Source organism: Epinephelus fuscoguttatus, linkage group LG22 (genome assembly GCF_011397635.1).
Source record: "Epinephelus fuscoguttatus linkage group LG22, E.fuscoguttatus.final_Chr_v1".
NCBI classification, from domain to species: domain Eukaryota; kingdom Metazoa; phylum Chordata; class Actinopteri; order Perciformes; family Serranidae; genus Epinephelus; species Epinephelus fuscoguttatus.
Window position 1 is genome coordinate 9,422,531 of NC_064773.1, and position 21,968 is coordinate 9,444,498.

A 21,968-nucleotide genomic window follows, 5' to 3' on the forward strand; every position below is an offset into this window, starting at 1 on the left:
CACTGCTGCTGTGGCCCAATAGGACGCCAGATCTCAGTGGAGGTCGATCCTGGATTAGGAGTTAGCCAAGGTCCGAATGGGGACGCCCCCCTCCCCAGCTGCCCGAGACAGCTTTTATGCAGTTGAACAGCATGTTGCTGGACATGCTTTGTAAATGATGGCTTTTAGAGGAGAGGATGAATGGATTACAGGGGCGGTGGTGATATCACACAGGGGGCGGAGGTCATAAATCAGCAGGCTGTGAGGAGGCAGGAGGAACGCCGGTTGGGACTAAAACCAACAAATGATACTATAAACACAGATGACACTGTAGCGGCAAAATATGTCACTGTCTCAACAGCCACTTTTACACAGAGATCGTGTGATAGGGTCGCCATGACGTCCCTTTACTCTGCCAGCTTTACTGTTACAGAACCCAGTAACACAGGGATTGATGTTAGGTAGCATGCCAGCGTTCCTGAAGCACAAGAGGCATGATGTGCGTGAGGGGCAACACGACAGCGTCTGCTTCTAGTGTGACTTATAACATACACGTCGACGGCACTTTATAAACAATACCAATGACATTAACATGACAGTAACCACCATTCGTTGTCCGTGTTATATGGCAGCTGATCTCATCCTCTGCTCAGATGGTAAGGAGCTCCCTAACCTCATTGTTTTTGCTCATTGTTGGTCTTTGTCTTTGGGTTAGCTGCTAACTGCTGCCAGCTGATTTTCAAATCTCCCGGCGGTGGGTTGCATGCATAACACATAGTCAAAACGTCACACCCATCCGGTCCTGCTGGCTGTCCCTTTTACACAGATGCTGAAACAGCTCTGTCACTACTTCTGCTGCAGGCTTAATGGCGAGACAACTTTGCCCCCCGAGATTGTACCTTCTATAAAGAACAGTGAGCCTGGCATTCCCGCCTTGAACAGGCAGTGTAAAAGAGACTAGTGATTCTGTATGATTACACATATTTGGATTTTTACCAAACATTATATAAAATTCAATTGACATTGACATTTAATGAAATGGTTGCCAAAGAGACTGGATGGCAACATAAAGTCAAAGATTTTTAGTAAACTCATGATCTCACAATATGAGATCTGATTTCAATGTGAATACTTGACAGTAGAAAATTTAAATTTTTGTTGAAAATTGAAAGAGGAGATGCACCTGCCTTCTTTTGCGGGTTTTTCAAAAGGGAAAGGCCCCTAAGCTGTTAGCAAAAAACAGTGGCGCAGGTTACAGCGGCGATTGCTGAGAATATAAATAACAACTAACAACTAATCCATAGTTGTACAAAGATACAACTACTGAAAAGTGACTTTCTGCACTTGTTCTCCTCACTAAGGTGATCAGCCAGGCATATTTATGTGTCTGGCCCTCTCCCCTCCTGTGGCCGCAGTGTTGGGCGTTGTACCAGGCTGCTGTCTCTGCACACTTGGTTGTCGTCAGCCTGTGCTGCTAAGGGTCTCCTACATCGACAACTTCAATCTCTTCTGGGAGCGCAGACAGCTGTTTCAAGACAATGGCATACGTCCACATTTGTACACATTTTCACTACTTCATCTTGCCGTCAGACAGCCCTTCCTACAGGGAAGTGAAGCCGTTACACACTTTCTTTAAAGCCACCACACTCTACTGATAAAAACAATAATTTTACCTCACAGAACACAGGAGTTGCTGGTCTACAGCTGCCTCGATTGGTTTGTGTTATTGTGTGACTTTGGGTTTCGAACTGACGTGGCGTCCAGAGCAGTACTTTACCTAGCTTCCATTGGGGTTAGAGGGTTAGAGGAATAAAGCTAATTTGGAGGATCTAAAGCACACAATTCTCAAAGAAGGCTTGGCTCAGTTCCATTCTGCTCAGGGGTTTATATGTAGTAATGTCATTATGTAGTAACCCAAGAGTATTACTTTGGTTTGAGGAGTGAGCGGGACAGAAGAAATTGAGATTTCATTTCATTTCATAGATGGGAAAATACCATTTTGATGCTAAAACATGCCTACCCCAACCAAAATCTGTATGTTCAGAATGATAAAACCTTGAAAAATAAAATAAAATAATACTAATGCTAAAAAATATTCATGGACCCGTCCTACAAACCACCAAGATACAACACACAAACTACATCCAGATACTACTGTTTGCTGAAATGTGGTCCTAATAGAGGCACACTCACCTTCTCATCTAGGGCTTTATGGTGTTCAAACAGGGACTTGAGCGCTTTGAGGACCTCGACTTCACTGGAGACCCCTGAGGGAGACTGAGCCTGCCGCTTGACCACCGTCATACGAAGTGACCGCTCGTGTCTGGACACCAGGCACTCCAGATGCTCCAACAGTAGCTGAAGAGACACGTGAGAGAAATTATCATCATCATCATCATCATCATCATTGGAAAGTAGAAATCCTCCTCGCAGAAATATAATTAAGTTAAGTGCTGGTAAAACGTAGGCATAATGTGAAAGAATCCAAATGGGGGAGGCTTTGCTGCACACCAAACTTCCTTTAATTTATTGAAGCCTGCACTGGAGGAACAGACAATGCATTAATGTGTGCTTCATTAGGCTCGCTCCTAGACCTCAAAGATAAATCAACAACATAATGAGACTATGATACAAACTCAAAAAATAATACAAATGTAACTTTCTTTTTGGTAATTGTCTTTTAATGACGGGATTTTGGGTCGTATACTGTAGCTCCAAATCACAGCCGTTTTATTTTATTTCAAATAAAATTTGTTGTATATATACGGTTTGTTGTGAAGTAAAGGTATGAACTATACAAGTAACTGCAATCCTTCCAGCAGTGCCCAAAAAGGATTATGCTAATCTAGGCTGCTAGCATGTCAAGTCAACTGCCAGCAGTTTCACAAGGACAGACAGATGAGATGCAGAGCTGCGGGGCTTTCTTCAGGAAAACTCCACAACAACAACAACAACTGGAAGTAAACAACCAGCATGTGACTGGGGAAGAGAAAACCAGTCTGGCTGTGGAGATAAAACATTATTCATTACTGTGTGTTGCACTTCTTGAGATCAGTGCAGAAGATCATCTGCTTTCATTTCCCCTTGTTACTCAGTGGCGCTGGATCGTGGAGACACTGCAGCAGATGCAGATCTCAACACTTCATTCCCTCTCGGAAATTGTCCGAGGACATAATATTACATCCCAGAGATAATGATCTGGTCAGAGGGTAAAGTTCCAGCTCAAAATAACCTCCCCATTCTTTCCTAGAAAAACCTCCCTGGCTTCATCCTCAACATATCTTCACTTCACGAGACTAAACATCCCGATCTGAAGGCTGCAGCTGGATTAAATGTATTCTGTGGTTAACCACTGGTTAGGAAATCAAGTTCCCACTTGGTATCACTGTTAAACTAAAAGAGGCTGCGTTCTTTCTCACTAAGCATTACACAGTATGATATTACAGTATTTAATTATTCAAGAGGACTGGGAACAATTTAATGTAAGAAAACAGAATGTGCAGTATACAGGGAGGAAGATGGAGTTTAAAGCAACAGGCAGGGTCTAATGAGAGTCTGACAACTAGAATCCATTACATTCACTTATATATTCATCTTGGTTTATGTTGGTGACAGACATCACATGCAGGTCTTAGTTACTAATAAGAAACACATGCTGTAGGCTACTTGTGGTTCCTGATTTGTTTTGCCCAGTTCAATAATAAAATTAATTTAGTTACCTTTGGACAGAGCCAAGCTAGCTGTTTCCCCTTGTTTTCAGTCATTGTGCTAAGCTAAGCTAACAGGTTGCTGGCTGCACCAGTTTAGTTACAGTACAGATATAAGATTAGTGGTGGTCCTCTCATATAACTCTTAGCAAGGAAGCTATTTAGCAAATTTACCAAAAGAATAACTATTCCTTTATGCCGGCATCCATTGAACTATATAGACCCTTTTACTGTTACCAAGCAGTATGATGTTTTCTGGTGGGCGGGGCTTAGCTGGAGGCAAAACAATTCTCCACAGACATTAGCCAGCGCTGGCTAGCAAGTTCTGTTGGCTTGTTTTAGACAGTGGAGGAAGATAATGTGAGTGGTGCATTCAGAGATACTCATTCCGAGTGTCGGAGCACACAAACTGGACCGTTCCTAACTTCGGAGCGCTATCTGAATCTAACGTTCAGTTATCCAGAGCATCGCACTCTCAGAGTGGCAGAGCGCACTCTGGACACTCTGAGGAGACGGAGCAGCAGAGCACTGAGCGGAGTGAAAGTGTGATTAACTTAACCGTTTGTTAATTCATACAGAAATATTACGTTCCGTTTCTTTGACCAACAAGGCTCTCATTTTAGAGTAGAGCGTCATACACCATGTCAGGTCACTCACTGTCTGGGACCGCGAATGTTACCTAAATAAGTAAACACTGACCAACGGGACCAGACTGGCTGACCTGTATGATCTCACTCAGTGGATGGATGATGTCACAGGAAGCCAATCTTACAAAGGTGGACGACACCTGAATGGTTTCCTCCAGTTTGTTTTGCTATCGAAGCTAACGTTAGCTAATGCGCTAAAAAGTTAGCGTCACAGAGAAATCCAATATCCCTCTTAACACCTCCCCAGTTTCTGATGAGGAGGACATGATAACCCTTAATACACATAATATTAGTCATCCCTACAACAGGAAGTACTTTTTCTCTAACCTGATATGAAGTGTGCGAATATTTTTGATGATCGCCACCGTCCAGTCGTTCCATCTTATCGAATTTAACCATAGTTGTCTTTGTTTTTGTTGACAGGTAGTGGCGGCTGGTATTGGATAATATTTGAGTTTTGAGCCATGAGTCCGTCCATTCTGGCTCCTGTGTAGTACCTTACAAGATTTTTGTTCAATGTTTTCAATTTTGTTCAATTGTGCTAACTTCAATTTGGAAAACTAGCTTAGGTCTGAGGAAGCACAAAGGGATTTTGAGAGAAGTACAAGAGCAGCACACTGATGATGTCAGAAGGCTGTGATTGGTTGATTGCAACATTGGTCCAGGAGCATGACCTACTTGGCAAAATCACGTCGTGCTTGCATCATCACAGCCCCTCATTTTTATAAACTCATCTGTCATCTGCATCCAGCTTGTTTCACCACTGCGCAAAAGCGTCCAACTACCAAGTAGACTAGTGATGTGCAACGTGATCAATTCAACTCACACACAAACAAGCAAACGAACTCTTTGTTCCCGTCGCCTCAAGCAAAACCAATTTGTCTCATTTCTCCAGAAAATTCTCAATAGAAGATATTTTAGCAGGAGGAAGTGATGAGAATCTCTGCAGGACTGAGTGGTAACGTGAGAGCTATGTAAGGGTTGAAAAAAGACCTCATGCAGACCTATAGTGTGGCTGAAAGGAGACTGAGTGTCGTCTCTTCTCTCGTCTGTCTGATTCAACTGTCTCTGAGAGTCTCATCAGCAGCCATCGTGTCTACGTACGTCCTCCTGCACACTCAACAGAATGCCCACTGCTGAATCAATCAGGAAGTAAATGCTTACTCTGAGTTCTGCCTGAGGTAATGTCTTCAGCCACACTGTCTTCCTGCTCCGTAAATATCCTCATCCTTTATCTGCTGCTCTCCTTTTTCTGTCTCTCACCATGACTCCAGTTCATAAATTTACATGCATGTCATTTAGTTCTGATGCTTATCTGAAACAACCAATAAAGTCAACCTGTCTCCGCTGTCATCACATCTGTTTTCAGCTCCTCAGTCCGCTGACTGCCTGCACATGCCTTCCAAGATTTAATTATCAACTGCGACAAAACCAAGCTTAATTAAAATCGCTTGGTAATTGCCCATCGCGAGATTCAAGGTGATAATAAAGTGAGAGAGAGGAGACGACTCGTGTCTGTCCCCGTCTCTTACGCCTCACCTCCCTCCCCTCTGTTTTTTCTTAGACGCTAAAATCTTCTGCCTCCACCCGAAGCCAGATAGCACAAGGCTGAAAAATCCACACTTAATCAGCAGTGGGGATGGAAAACAGAGTCTTATCTGTCAACAGCAGAGTGTGCTTACTGCTTTAAAAAGGAAATGTTTGTTATTGAAGATACAGGCCTTCAGCTCCACAAAATCAAGCTGATCCGTTAATGTCTTCAGTTGTTTTGTTTTTTCTCTTCCCCTCCAAAGACTTTGACCTGGACACTGCAGGGCATCAGTGCCATTTGGACTTAGTTTTACTGTTGAGCAGCCATCCATGTGGAGTAAGTGGAAAAATGTTCAGGCGAAATGTGGGGAGCTAATGAGGTATGTCTGGGCATTGGAAACAGACAGTGCGCATGGTTGCTTCGGTGCCTCTACAGCCTTAAAACCGTACCCAGCAGATAACTTAAGCTTCCTCAGGACGCCGTGTATCGCAGTATCGCAGCAGGCGTTTTGCAGCTGACACGCAAATTTGGGGCAAGTTGGGAAACTGTGGTGAAACTTGTGGAATGCAAATTTAAATAGGTTGGATAGGGAATACACAAACAGCATTATCAACTTCATATCTGGTTGAAAACGTCAAAACAACAGCTGACTGACTGTCTCTGACTGCCTCTGAGAATTACTGGCACATTAAACAGATTTGAAAAGAGTAATTGGAGGCTTTATAATCAGTTTAGTAAATGCTTTAAAGATGTGTGTCCGTGCTGCCCTCACCCTGGTGTTGTTCCTCTCGGCTTTGAGCTCAGAGATCTCCTCCTCCTTCTCCAGCAGCTGCTCCCTGCAGGCGTTCAGCTCCTTGGTCAGTGCAGCGAACTCCTGATCGACAAAAGGGAGAAAGAGAGGGCGTCAGCATCACACAATGCTCTGATGCAATGTAACATATGTAAAGCAGCAGGGCTTGTTAGAGGGCACTTGGCTGTAAAAACTGAGTGATGAAAAAATATACAATGAAATCAAACTTACTGATGTTACTTGCAGTTTCAAGATTTCCTACGGTGGCAAACTCAACCATTTACAAGAAAAATGTGAAAAGTTCTGAAGAAACACCTTAAGTTTTCTCCTTAAGCTTGACACTTAATTACACTTAATTTCTCCTTAGCTGAGGGACGTACACAGTTGCATAGAATCCCATTAAAGGGTTCCTTAGTTTAAGGGTTCCTTAGAAAAACATCAAACATATAAAATCCCCTTCAACTCCTATGCTGACGACACACAGCTGTATCTCCCTAACCACAAGTCTAACGTTACCAGTCTCATAAACTGCCTCAAGGACATGAAGAATTGGATGGCACAGAACTTCCTTCAGCTGAATGAGGGCAATCAGAAGTTGTACTCTTTGGGCTGACTCCGTCAAAGGGATTCCTGACCAGCTCAGCAGCCTTTCTAACTATGTAAAACCCTGTGTCAAAAATCTTGGCGTGATATTTCAGTCCGCCTTTGACAGACAAAATAATGCAGTAGTAACAGCCAGCTTTTTCCAACTCCGCACCATTTCCAAAATCAGTCCATTTCTCTCCCTAAAAGACCTGAAGACAGTTACCCATGCTCTCATCTCCTCCCGTTTAGACTACTGTAGCTCTGTACTGTATTAGTCAGTCCCCTCTGTCCCATTGCTAGGGTCCTCACAGGTACCCCGGAGGAGAGACCACATCACACCAGTTTTAGCTTCTCTCCACTGGCTGCCTGTAAAGTTCGGAATTGACTTTACGGTTCTCCTGCTTGTGTACAAAGTCCTCATTGGTCTGGCCCCATCCTACATCTCAGACCTTCTAACCCCCTTTTCTACGTCCAGGTGCCTCAGGTCAGCTGGGTAATTGTGCCTTTACTGTGTCTGCCCCCAAACTGTGGAACAGCATCCCCCTCCCAATCAGATCTGCCCCCACCATTGGCTCAAAACCTACTTTTATTCATCAGCGTTTGAGTCCCCTTGATGTGGTTTTCTCTATGTGTGCCTGTGTGTGTTGTGTCTCTAGATGTGTGAGCTGTGTACCTGACAGTTACGTTGCCTCTTTTGAATGAAGCATGGATATTAATGACCGTGTCCATCCCTTTATGACCACAGTGTACCCATCTTCTGATGGCTACTTCCAGCAGGATAATGCACCATGTCGCAAAGCTCACATCATCTCAAACTGGTTTCTTGAACATGACAATGAGTTCACTGTACTCCAATGGCCTCCACAGTCACCAGATCTCAGTCCAATAGAGCACCTTTGGGATGTGGTGGAACGGGAGATTCACATCATGGATGTACAGCCGGCAAATCTGCAGCAACTGTGTGATGTCATCATGTCAATATGGACCAAAATCTCTGAGGAATGTTTCAAGCACGTTGTTGAATCTGTGACACCAAAAATTAAGGCAGTTCTGAAGGCAAAGGGGGTCCCACCTGGTACTGGTGAGGCGTACCTAAAAAAGTGGCCCAAACTGAAATACAGTGAAAACAAGTCTGCTTTTCATACAAACACATATTGAATTACAAGCCGTCTCTTTACACTGAACTGTAACAACATCAAGGTTACAACCACAGGCGCTTCAGACAAGCATGGGTCAACAATGACTCCAGAAAACATCCCAGCTCCTCAGTGACAGACAGATGTAGGAGGTTTCCCCTCCGGCAAACACACTACAACTAATTTGCATACAAAGCATATAAACTACATTCTGTCTTCTGTGTTAAGACGCTATTATTGACTTAATTTATCCAATAAAGGGCATTATATTAGGAACAGGTCAGCCATGTCATTGCATTTTGGAACAAAGGTTCAATCCGTCGTACAATGAGGGGAAAGGATTGAATGGTCGAGTGGTAATCTGCAGACCAAAGAGGATTGGCTCCATACAGCGGTGCGGGCACGGTGCCAGGTGGAGTGGATTTACACCTACAGCACTGAGCGACAGCAAGGAGGAGGACGGAGCTTTGTATTGACTGTGCAGTAGTACTACAAACTGAGCACAGCACTGTGGACAGCAGCTGAGATGACAGACTGTGTGGCTGCTGTGTGTGATGGAGCTGCGTCACATCAACACGGCAGATTGAAGTTTAGTCATACTCTTATTTTTCACAGGCAGAAATTATCACACAGGGTGAGCTGAACGTCTACTGGCAGATAAGACTGATGACCACAATATTAGGGACACGAAGAGGGAGGTCATTTATGTAATGTGGCACAGGCACCACTACCGCTACTACTAGTAGTACTACTCTTACTAGTCGTAGTGGTGGTTGTAGTAAAGATGTTGATAATGGTGATGATGGAAATAATAATAATTAATTCAGTAATTCAGAAGATGAATAACAAGAAGGATGAGGAAGAGGTGAAGACAAAGGAAGACAGGAAGGAAGAGAGGAGAAAATGAAGAAGAAGGAGGAGGAGAGGTATAAGAAGACGGGGGAAAGAAGGAGAAAAGAACAAGGAGAAAGGATGAGAAGAAGAACCAGAAAGGACAAAGGAGGAGCAGAAGTATAAAAAGACAAAAAAGGAGGAGAGAAGAAGGTTAGGAAGAACAAGAAAAGAGGAAGAAGGAGTGATGAGGAGAGGAGGGAGAGGGAGAACCAGAAAAAAGAAAGGAGGAGGAGGAAGACAACAAGAAAGGAGAAAGAATGAGGAGGGGGAAGAAAAGGAGGAAGAAAAGAAAGAGAAGTGATAGGAAGGAGAAAGAAGGAGGAAGAGAACAAGAAAGGAGAAAGAGGAAGGAGGATGAGGAGGCAAGGAACAAGAAAGGAGAAAGACGGAGGAGGAACAAAAAAGGAGAAAGAAAGAGGAGGAAAAGGAGGTGGAGGACAACAGAGAAGAGAAGAACAAGAAAAAAAGGAGGAGGAAGAGGAAAAGGAGGAGAAGAACTGAATGAGAAAGGCGGAGAAGAAGGAGAAAGAAAAGAACAGAGGTTAAGTAGGGAGAAAGAAGGAGAAAGCGGATGAGAAGGGAGGAGAGGAGCAAGAAAAGAAGAGGAGAACAACAATAAATTAGAAGGGAGGAAAGGGAGGAAGAGGATGAGAAAGAAGGAAAAGGAGGAGAAGAACAAGAGAGGAAAAAAGCAGGAGGATGAGAAGGAGAAGAACAAGAAAGGAGAAAGGAGGAGAAGAACATCAACAACAAGAGCGAGACAGGAAAACAAGAAAGGAGGAGAAAGAGGAGAGACAAGGGGGAAGGAGGATGAGAAGAAGAAAGAAAAGTACAAAAGGAGAAAGAGGAAGGAGGAGGAGGAGGAAGAGGATGAGGAGAAGAACATGAAAGGAGAAAGAAGATGGAAAGGAATGGAAAACACAAAAGGAGAAATGAGGAGGAGGCAGGGGAGGAACAAAGGGTGGAAGGGGGTGAAGATGAAGAGGAGGTGGCTCTAAAATGTGAATCAACACTGACTCTAACGTAGCTACAGGTCACACAGAAAACACACACACAGGAAGTTGTTACTGTCACAGAGAGTCAGAGAGCCTGAACTACATGAACACACTAGTTAGAGCGTGCTCACCAGCTGCTCCTCTCCACACCCCAAACACAACACTCTCCCTGTGCTGCTGTTTCCCAAACACACAGTCCTGACTCTCAGCCTCACGCTCTGTGACAGTAACACTCTGGTAAACAACCATCAGAGGAGGAGAGACAGCCCGTCGCTCAGGAAGACTTCAAACCTTTGTCCCCGTCATCAGCGTCTAAATTAGGCGCAGAGCAGACGTGTCTTTGGAGTGAGTCCCATCAGGCAGGTACAACAGAATCAAACAGAGACACCACTGTCTCAATGTGACTCCTGAGTGACGGAGCGGCTTGTGTTATATTCTAATTTACAAGCCGTCGATGTGACAAAATAACCAGCATGCTCTGTGTTTGATTTCAGAATCAAAAAAAGAGAAAAATGTGTGTTTATTTGAGCGTTTGAGTACTGCAGGAATACACACACACACACACACACACACACACACACAGCCTGTCTCTCAGTGACAGTGGGTCCAGTTTATATTGATTTGCACTGTTTTATGCAGGAAACTGATTGACAGGTTTGAAGGAGCTATACATTCACAACAATAATATAACAGCAAACCTCTGTTTGCTACGTAAAGTAATGGCGTCCTGAGCACAGATTGAAGTCACACTCCCCCTGTGTGTTTCAGTGCGAGCTTCTCTGTGGGTTGCTGTGACAGACAGTCCTGCTGCTGTCCCTATGTGCGTGTGAATCGCACTGGCTAGCTAATCCTTGCTGCTTTACACTACGCTCATTGCCATTTGTTTTGCTCGCTATTTTTTTGTTGCAACGTGCCTCGTGTTTCTGTGTCTGTCGGAGCACTCTGAATTCCTCGAGTTAAGAAAACTTTCAACTCAGAGTGAAAAAGCTCCCTACATCATCTCTTTTTTCGTCACCTTTTTCCCCATTGTCCAGTCGGATTATTTGAGAGGCGGGCCTTCTGTGGTGGTCACGACAACAAGTTTACAGTTGGCAAACAATGGAGGAGAAACTGGTGGTAGTGGTTGCTGGATACCCAGAGCTATAGAGTGTGCCAGGGCTGACGTTAAAACCCGGAAGTTTAGCATTGCGCTGGTTCCCGGAAGAGAAAGTGAATGCGATGTTTGCATTGCGTTTTGGATTATGTCAGAAAATAAGCTCCGTGGCTAACACAAGTTTATGATACTTACAGGTTTTGTTCAGCGAGATAATCTTCACATATGAACACCTTTCATACCACATTTGAAGCTTAAATGTGATCGCCAGAAGTAAAAAGCTAACGTTAGGCTTTAACGGACTACATGACTACTCCACGGTCGCATGACTCTTGACGTCACCGCCACTAAGCTTTCAACTGATTTCGGCCGTTTTATTTTAAAAACATTGTATAACGGGGAAATCGGACTGTTTAAGCTAAATAAGAAGCTGTAGTGGCGGACTGCCAGCACTCGCGCCTGTTCGGGGGTGATGACGTTTAATGTCCCCGACAGGGTTTGTAGTCGTATTGAGCAACTGGTTAGCAACCGCCTTTTTTACGACACGTAAAAGCTTCAAAATTCATAAGTAGGGTATTTACTGACGTGTTTTATGTCGTAGAACAAAACCTGAAACTCGCTTAAGCTTTTGTTAACCACAGACCTTATTTGAGGCATTTTGCCAAAATCCCATTCAAAAAATGTATTGACTTTTAGACGAGAGAACCGGAAGTGCTAAAAGCGCTAACGGAGTTCCGGGTTTACTGGCACACTCTATACAGCCTGACGATAAATAGCAGGTTGTCAGACTGCCCCTGAGTCATCCTAAAATATGTCTGGAAACAGCCATCATCGTGACGAAGCTCCTGGACCAACTGGTGGTACTCCCCATGACCCACCCTCTTTTTTAGGGTCTCATGTACCCACACAGATCTCTGTTTATCTGTGTCCAACAAGCTATTTACTGACAGCCTCTCACCCTCAACCAGAGCTACAGCAAGTACCCTCTGCCTCAACATTTTAGGAACTAGATACTATAAAATAAATAAATAAATGGTGGTTTGATTACACAAGTATCGTTAAAATCGTAATGACACCCATCCCTAGAGCTGATATCAGAGGTTACTGCCATACGAGCACAGTGCAAAGCAGAGGCAATGAGGTAACCACTGGGCTACACCCATGCACTAACATGCACGCCTGACCGGACAGTCTGCCACAACAAACCACAGAGAAGCTCGCATTACAACACACAGAGGGAGCAGGACTTCATTCTCTGCCCAGGATCCCATTACTCCACTATATCCTTACATAGCCATAATAATGCTCCGAATGTCACATACAGAACCTTTCATTAAAAAACACATGACTGCTCATTCGTTCTCTTCTTACATATATCTTGTAACATCAAATAAAAAATATACCCTAGCCCTAAAAGCTGTCAGATAAACACAAGCAGTGATGTGTCTATCTGAGCACACATTATTATTCAGGGTGTGTACACCATCTGCCCTTCAGGAGACGAGGACAATAACTTACAGACAAACTCCAGGGAGTGTGACAATATTGTGTCTCATAGCTGCAGCAGTGCAACAAATCCTTATAGACCTTACAGAGCGACAAATCCTCCGCACAAAGACACCATGACAAATCACTACAGACGCTCACTCCGTATTATGAGTGAGGGTTTTTTAAAAAGTCAAGTGGATTTACTTGTGTAATCAAAGGTGGTCATAAAATGCAGCGTATGCAAAGGAACGCGGCTTCTATTTCCTCGTGGGATGATCGGTGTGAAATCCACCAGCTGCAGGATTAGGTCATGGTTGTCTCAGATCTTTACCGGACCTGAACTCTGGTGGGAGAGCCAATCAGTGTGCAGAGATCGGGATGCTTTGGGATCTTTTAGTATCTTTAAATCCAGTTAATTGCAGGACAACTGAAGATAAAACACTGGTGGAAAGAGGTGGAGAACCGTTTCTAGTTGGTAAAACTCCAACCTGGGAGTAAACAGACAAAGCAACCACATTACTACACCACGCCACTTGAGACCACCCAGACAAAACCAGGCCTGACATCCAGTACACCCAATAAAAACCCAGTTGTAACTGGTCAACAAAAGTCAAGAAGCCAAAGGTCGAACTGTCAGGACAAATGTGTCCATTACACATGAGAGCCTGTCGAGTTAACGACTAGATTGTCTACAGAGGAAGATCAGGTCAACTGTTACGACCCAGCTGTTACCATAGCAACAGGAGCCATGAGGGGAGAAGTGTTGGCGTGGTAACCAAGTCATCTTGACAAAGAGTCGACCTATAGGGGAGGGGACCACCACAACAGAAGGAGCACAGAGAAAAAGATGTGATTAGATTGTAACATTATAAGTGTTTACTATTTTTTTATTTTATAGATGTTATAAAATTTGGAGACCCGAGCTTTTGTTTGGTGTGCATTTTTAATTCTTCCAAGCTATTTAGGAAAAGTACGACCTGCTTAATATAAAAAAGCTAAGCATTGTCTTTTAAGAGTGAGTAGTTTTGGAAAAAAAAAAAAAAAAGATGACCTTAAACGGGGACAATGGATTTAATTTTGAAAGCCACAAGTGTGTGATGAAGTACAAAACTGCTTATGTCAACGTGGGAACATGGCTGACCAAAAACAAAATCTTAAATAAAGCGACATATGTAAAAGTCTAAGGATCTGTTCATTTTGTATTCTAAGTATTTTTCTTGCTCTTTATTCCCAGCTTGGAATAAAAGCGATCAAGTTACGCGTTGGAATCGGCTGTGGACTGACTTAGCAGAGATGGCAGCCATCTTGTTTTTACATGGCTTAGTGTATCATCCCTTTGCTACCACTAGATGGCACAAAGAACTGTCCACAATCAAGGACAAATGGCTAAGTTAAGCAAAATGCAGTATAACGCTGGGTATCAAATTCATCTCAGTAATAACTGTCAAGGTTCATAGACACAAGAATTGTTTTTGCTAGTCACCCATCATTCGCTTAAGCACGCTTATACTGCATAAATTAGCCTAGCAGCAACCAGACTTTTTTTTCCTCCACTCATGGTCAACAAATGACGTCATTATTTTTCTTACTTATTGCGTCTCACAACAGAACAGCTCAGTTGAATTTCAGCCTGCAGGAATGTTTTTTCAGCCGAACATCGTTAAAACAGAGCAGCTAATGTTACTGTAGTGAAAAGTTAGCAGAATGAGATGCCGTCCAGACAGTTAGGTCGTGTTTTATCTCGTAACTGCATTGTTCACATACAGCATGTGCTCTGTCTGTTGGCCTGTATTTTCTCCGAAATCCAAAATATTTCCACACTGCTGATTTATTCCCGAGTAAATAACGCTACCCTCATCGCCTCTCTCTCGGCTGCTTGCCATCTTCCTGCTGCTGTTTGACGGTGACACAGACTTTCAAAATAAAAGCGCATCCTAAAGATGACGATATGGATCAATGTTTTTATTTTGCATCGATGATACTGGATCGTTGATCATTGGATCTATATATCGATCTAGACTGATGGATCGTTACTCCACTAAGAAAAAGGCATTTGACACAGTTTTTTAAAAGATGTGTTTTCATGTGAAAGAAGGTTTTATTGAAGGTTGTTTCATAAATTTGTATGACTGAATTTGTGCTCATTCAAAGGTAATGTAATAAGGAGTTAAATGACTTAAAAACAGTTCAGTTATTGTTTTTTTTATAATGAAGATTTCTTGTTTCCCTGGCACAAAATGGGGGGGGGGGGATAAACGACAAAGACATATTACTAGCAACAGGTAATATCAGTTTGTGATCTTAAAGAACAGTATTGACCGAGAATTTCACAATCTTGCATCCCTGCTAAATATCCAGTATCCTCTAGATCTTTGGCTGCCAAGATGGCCCGTATGCCTCACAGTGATCATCATGCTTTCATGTTAAATTATCTTAGAAAAGACAATAATTCTTTGCCTCCCTGCATTCTCCCAACTTGGTTTGTGCAGTAGGTCAGGCACAAAAAAGCAGCTTAGAGCTCATAAATCTCTCTCCCAGAGAAATGCAGCTAATCACAGTCACCTCCTCTTAAGAGAAAAAGCCCTTCTGCAAATCGCATCATTTGCTTTAATGCTTGTGAGACCCAACAATCCCTGCTGGTTCGCTTCAACTTCCTCAGCAACAGTCGACACTCTCTGTGGAGCTCTTCTTTAAACAAGCCATCTCAGAGCAATCTGTCCTCTCTGAGCTGAGTTAAAGAAAAGGCTATGACCCCAGGGGCCAGGAAATGTTTTTAAAACTGCCTCCTTCCAAAGGCCACACTGGCAGCTACCTGACAGATTATGGGCTCCACTGAAACAATATTTCACACACTATGGTGGCTTCTGGAAGATCCACTAAATGACCACTCCGAACCAGTGGAATCATCTTTCCATCACGCAGAGAGAAGCTGTAACAGATGTGAGATGCACGGACATGGTTAATAAAGAAACTGGATGCTGGTATTTGTGACACTGGGAGTGTTCGCTTATTTTGAAACTGTTGTCCTCAAACTAAATCCAGCAAGCTAACACCCACTTTAATTAACTTCCTCGTGTTCTGTCAGCAAGTCAGTGTCTCAAGCCAAATGTGGAACAAACACATAAATAAACGCACACAGGCTCAGAGGGAGTGTTTGGATTCTAAAATAATGAAAGGGCACGCTCAGACAGGCAGCAAACAAGACAAGATAAAGCTTTAACAAGTAACTCGCTGATGGATTTCAACAGCAGTTTGCAAGTAATAAATCACAGGAAACAGAAAGCCATTTTTTACATTTACTAGCTGGACTGTTTGGGGTAATACTACTCTCTTATTTGCTTTGCTTAAGACGAGTTAGATTTTTTTCAAAAATCATCACCAGTCTCATGTTCATAAGTATGAAGCTAGAGCAAATTATGTCCCTAAAGGAAACTTTGTCAAAATCTGTTTTATCAAATAAAATAAAGTTCTGAGTTTATTTATCAAGTCACGTACCAAAAGTTGGATTTGTTTTTGCAGAATTAATAACTTAAATAATAATAAAAAAAAAAATCAATAAGCATGTGTGTATCAAAACAATACTGCCAACACAATATCACAATACTATCCTGTATCGACTTTTCCCAAACCCCTTAGTGCCCACTGCCTACACTCTGATCTCCACTTGTTAGCCTGGGCCGCACTGCACTGCACACAACCCAGGCCAGGTCGGAGCTAGCTTGCGGCGCCCCAGTTCACCCTGTGAGTAAGCAGCTTCATTTTGAGCCACAAAAGTTCCTTCAGCATTGTTAATTGTGTTAGCACCACTAGCCGTGAGCTGAAGGCTAACAATGCCAAACGGGGTCTGCAGCTAAAAAATTAGCCGGTTACTCACTGGGGCAAGCTAGGGGGAGACCAGAGGGTGGGCACAGTGTTTCCACAGCAACGTTGTTGGGTTGGAACAGTGATAGCAGCAGTAATCACCAAATGAGCAGCGCTGCTAGTTAGCTCCCACCGGGAACTGCCCATTGGTCCAACATCCCATTGTTCCGACTATATTACTGTGCATTCACACCAAAAGTGTCATGAGCACCAGCGGTCGCTCAGGTCGCTGGCATCGCGCTGCCTGGCAGCAGCTCCAGCAGGCGCTTGCAGTGGCCAAAGGGGCGGGGCCGGCTGCTGCAGATGTGTCCATCAAGGCTGACACAACTGTTCACTTTACAAGGATGAACAAATATATCATTTATGTCTTCACTTTGTATTATCCATGACTTTCATTGCACAATTAAAATAACACTAATAAACACAGTCAATATAGCCTTTATGAGTCCTTTACAATCATGATTTTACTCTCCTGTTGGCACGTAGGATCACTGAGAAATGTAATTGGTGGTAAATAAGTGGGAGCTCATTAATCACACTTTCAGAAGAATCCTTTGTACTGCATCGGCGTATTTGCTGAGGAAACACAGGGCCCGGAGCCGTCGGGCCATCTGGGTCCACAGAGTCCTGCAAACCCGGCAAGTCCATGGTGAATTTCATCGGCTCATACAGCTCCGGGAGAGCCCAGACCTCCGTACCCGAATCCCGGTTTGCAATTGGCTGCTGCTTTGGCAGTGGCGCTGCTCATTTGCATAAAGTTCAGCTTCTCTCAACTTCTTCTTGACGCTCTGGTCGCTGGCATCGCACCGCTCGCTGCAGCCGACACCCCTGACGCCCTTCGTAGCAAGTGTACATTGAAAATGAATGGCTGCCAGCTAGCCGCTTATAACACTCATCATGCTTTTGGTGTGAATGCACAGTAAAACCCATTGTTCCGACCATATTAAACTCATTGTTCCGAAGTGCCGTTGTTCTGAAATCATCATGATGCCCTGTGGTTAAGGTCTGGTTAGGTTTAGGCACCACTTGGTTAGGGTCAGGAAAAGATCATGGTGTGGGTTAAAATGAAAAAGAAAGTCACAAACACATAAGCCATGAGCCTGCTCCGCCTCAAGCCTTTCCCAGCTGACCCAGAGCCGGTCGCGGCACACCATCAAGGCAGAAATTCGCCCGCCGGGAGCCGTTCAGCACCGCGGAGAGCACCCCACACAACCCCGACCCCAGAGTTAATAACAGGAGGTTATGGTGTTTCATTCTCTTCTCTCTATAGCACTTGTATCTCGACCAGTAGCCTACTTTTGTTGCGTTTGCTGATCCTCTATGGTACACAAATACAGTATAGCCTAGTATAATCACATATCGGAAAAACGGGACGTCGGACTAATGGGATGTTGGACCAATGACATGGACCCCTCCTACCAGACCCATGTGGTGCACAGTGCAGTAAACTGAAGAGCAGCAAAGGTAACCTTTAGACCGACATCATGTGTAACTAGTCAAAAATTATTCTCAGCTGTTAACCGATTAATGGTTCAATACTGACATTTCTACTCTTTATGCTAGCTAAGTGGCTAAATCTCAGTGTCTCTGTAAATAAAGTTGGAAACCTTTTGAAAAAATAATGACACTGGCAACAAGGTCTTACAGTCTGTATGCTCTATTATAGTGTCACTGAAAGACCACCAGTTTATTACATTATAGCAAAGATCACTTCTTTGTTGAGACCCACAGTACAAGTACAAGGTCAAGGTCAAGGTCAGGGTGCTTACTGCCACATACACAGTTAGATACAGGTTTTCCTGTGCAATAAAATTCTTCCTTTGCCTTTCACTCTGAATGCTATTTAACAGTAAAACAGAAATATAGACAGCAATATTCAACCCATTCAATTCAAACCGAGGTTCATTTTTTCTTTCTTACAAGCCAACCTATCACACTGCGCGAATTTGTTCTATTATGCTGAATCCACAAGTAACTGTCAACATCTGTAACACACACAAATATCAATTTCAAACATAACAAAAACAATATCAGGAGTAACTTGTGCTTAACCAGAGCTGCTAACAGTGTATCCCGACCACACTGAATTATTTTACACACTGCAGCAAATGGAAGTTTGTTTCCTCTCAGTCATATTTACTTGTGCTCCTTCTCTCAAGGAAAACACAACCTGGTGAATTTTTATTCCCAGGAAACGCTGCCTCCAGGCGCCGCTCTCATAAATAACCTGCAAATGGGATGGTGGGATGGAAAAGATAGAGAGTGAATGCAGCGCGGTGGAAATACGACTCAGCGAGCACGGAGAAGAGAGGCGTCCTGACGTGTATAAATAAAAGGTGAGGATGCACATGCAGGGGATTGCGTGACAGCGCATCTTCACCTCGGCTGTGCTCCCACAGGTCGGGCTGAGGTAGAGGGTGAAGTACAGTGTGCGCACTCACACAGATATAGCACACACACAGTAGACTGTGGGGCCCTGGGGATGTTTGAGAACTCCCTCAGGGGAAGTGATGAGAGCGGTGATGACTTTCCTCGATGTTGCCAACTGCTGCCCAGCTGTGTGCAGCGGCGGCGGCGTCTCCTAACTAAAGCAGCGCTGCAGTTTGTGATAATGAGGAGGTTGTGATTGCTGAGTCGAATGTTAAATGAGGGAATCTACACAGTGGAAGCGACTGTGTGTTGAGGCGAGCTGTTTAACGCTTTCGTCCAAAATGTTACCCAAGGTCGTTTTATCAGCGGCCAGTTTTGATGAAGTGTTACAGCTTTATGTTATAGTCCATTCAAACAGCTGGGGAGTATAAAATTTCACTTGCATGGGCTGAGGATTTGCTCCAAGCGTCTCTCCAGCACTATTTTACCCATGACCTGCTGGACCATTACCTCCCCACCTCCCTCTTCTCCCCACATCTCATTACCTGGGCAAACTGCCTAGCGCTGCAATATGTCAGGTAGTGTGTGAGAGTATGAGTGTGTGTATGTGAGCGTGGAGTCTGCCTGGAAGGTAAACTCTAAATTAGATGGTGGACAAGGCTTCCTCCCTGAGTGTCGGCCAAAATTACAGCTCGATTCTTTTTATATATATATTTTTAAAATGGAGGTGTGCTGCTTCTGCAGGAGAGTCATGCTTCCAGGCTAAAAACAAACCCTGGCAATTGCACATCACTCTCAGGAGACACAGAGAAGTGGTTGGTGTGATTGACGGCATGCTGATTCACCGAGTGAAACGCAGCAGAGAGCAGCTCGAAAAAAAACAAAACAAAAACCGCCATCAGTGCAATAACGCTACCAGCAAAGCCTCGGGAAGCTCATCTGAAACCAACAGCGGATTCTCAAAAGCCCGAAATGAGGCAAATGAGATTGAAAAAAAGTCAGCGAGAGTGCAGAGTGCAACTTTTAGACACTCTTCCCAGAATAAATTAGACGAATTCTGACAACTTTCATTGCACAAAACTTTCAAACAGCAAAAAGGAGCTCTTTGTGAATGCACTGTGACTCTAATTTGGAGTCCTCCCCTCCCCAAAAAAAACACTCTGGGAAAGTACCGGATAATGAGCGACAAGCACAAACACAAGCCTTATTGTGATATTTGTCCTTTTTCAACTACTACATTTGAGTTTCAGAAAGCGCCGCTACACTGTGGGTCTTTAATATTTGATAAAGAGTGTTATATTTACAGTGTGGGACAAAAAGGGAGGACAGGACAGAGGGTGGTTATAAATAAATGATGAGCTGAGCCTCCTGCTATTAATACGGACGCTGCGTTTCGCACAGTTGACAAATGTTTACACGTGCAAGAGAGCGATGCTGCACTAAAGTGGACAAATAGTGCTGTAATCTCATCTGAGCATTCAAATCAGTTATAAAGTACAGTGGTTATGAAAGACATTTAACCCGTTGTAAATTGGAATGCTGGTGGGTGAGTTAATAGAGTCACTTTAAGAGCTTTTAAAGGAATACTTCACCCTCCAAATGACCATTTGTATATCAAACACTCACCCAGTATTAGGTTGAATTAGTGAGATTTTTTTTTTTTTTTTCTGTGAACACAGAATCCAAAAACAAGAGAAAATTCTTGATGAATTGAAGTCATGCGGGTCCACATTTAGCAGCAGCAAAATGACATTAAAACATCTGTTCACAAACTCTCACACAACTGGTGCAGTATAATCCAAGTCTTATTCATATAGTCATATGCTCGGTACTTCCCAAACAGGCGGTCCTTTCTTAAGGGGAACTGAATTGAAAGGAATTTTATCTATGCTCCCTTCAGAGCCAGACTCCATTGACAAAAACAGTAATTTTACCTCACTGAACACAGGAGCTGCTGGTCTACCGCTGCTGCCTCGATCAGTTAGTTTTTTGTGTTATTGTGTGACTTTGCTGAATTAAAACTTACCCTTTGAAACACCAAAGTCACACAATAACACAAACATACTAAGGGATCAAGGCAGAGGTAGACCAGCAGCTCCTGTGTTCAGTGAGGTAAAATCACTGTTTTTGTCAATGGAGTCTGGCTTTGAAGAGAGCATGGATAAGCTTCACTTGCTATTCAGTTTCCTGTCGCATGGGTTTGTGCGTTTGGGAAGTACTGAGCGTATCGCAGCGGTGCCTGGATAGTGTGACGTGTGTGGTTGTGCTGCTGCCGTGGTCCTGCCCGATGCCTCCTGCTGCTGCTGTTATTATTAGTCATACTTCTACTGTTATTATACACATATGATTATTGTCATATATGTATACTATCAGATATTAATATATACTTTCAACATATTGTACAACAGTAGCCAGAATTATAACTATAATATTATTACTTTCATTAATATTGTTGTAAGCTATTACCGTTAAGGCCCGAAACATACTCGGGCGGAGCAGACTCCGCGAGGAATGTCCGCAGTCATTCAGGGCAGTCATTCAGGCTTTTATAGTCCAGCGCACTTCCGCGTTGTAGTTTCCTGTAAAAATGTCCGTGAAAAATCCCAGCGATGTGAAAAATACATGCCGAGCAGTCACTGGTGCACAGAGCGGAGTCCGCGTGGTCGTAAAATCTGAGCTTTGCGCGCACAGGGCTTGCGGACATCCGCTTTGAGTCCGTGCGGACCTTCACGGAGTCCGTTCCGCGTACGTTCCGCCCGAGTATGTTCGGGCCTTTACCGTCTGTCCTGCATCACTCTCTGTCTCTCTTTCTGTCTTACTGTGTCATACGGATTACTGTTATTATACTGATCTGTTTTGTACGACATCATTGCACGTCTGTCCGTCCTGGAA

The 21,968-nt window shown here is 43.6% G+C and overlaps 1 protein-coding gene across 6 annotated transcripts in view; it reads right to left on the bottom strand.

Annotated features, from left to right (window-relative positions):
- ppfia2 (PTPRF interacting protein alpha 2) overlaps window positions 1-21,968 on the bottom strand; it is a 282,784-nt gene that overhangs the window by 74,411 nt on the left and 186,405 nt on the right. For all 6 annotated transcript variants that reach the window (XM_049566807.1, XM_049566806.1, XM_049566804.1 and 3 more), the window contains 2 exons: window positions 6,637-6,738; window positions 2,173-2,337 (listed from right to left, as the gene is read on the bottom strand). In XM_049566807.1, the coding sequence (XP_049422764.1) occupies window positions 2,173-2,337; window positions 6,637-6,738 (267 nt within the window). The remainder of the gene's footprint in view (window positions 1-2,172; window positions 2,338-6,636; window positions 6,739-21,968) is intronic.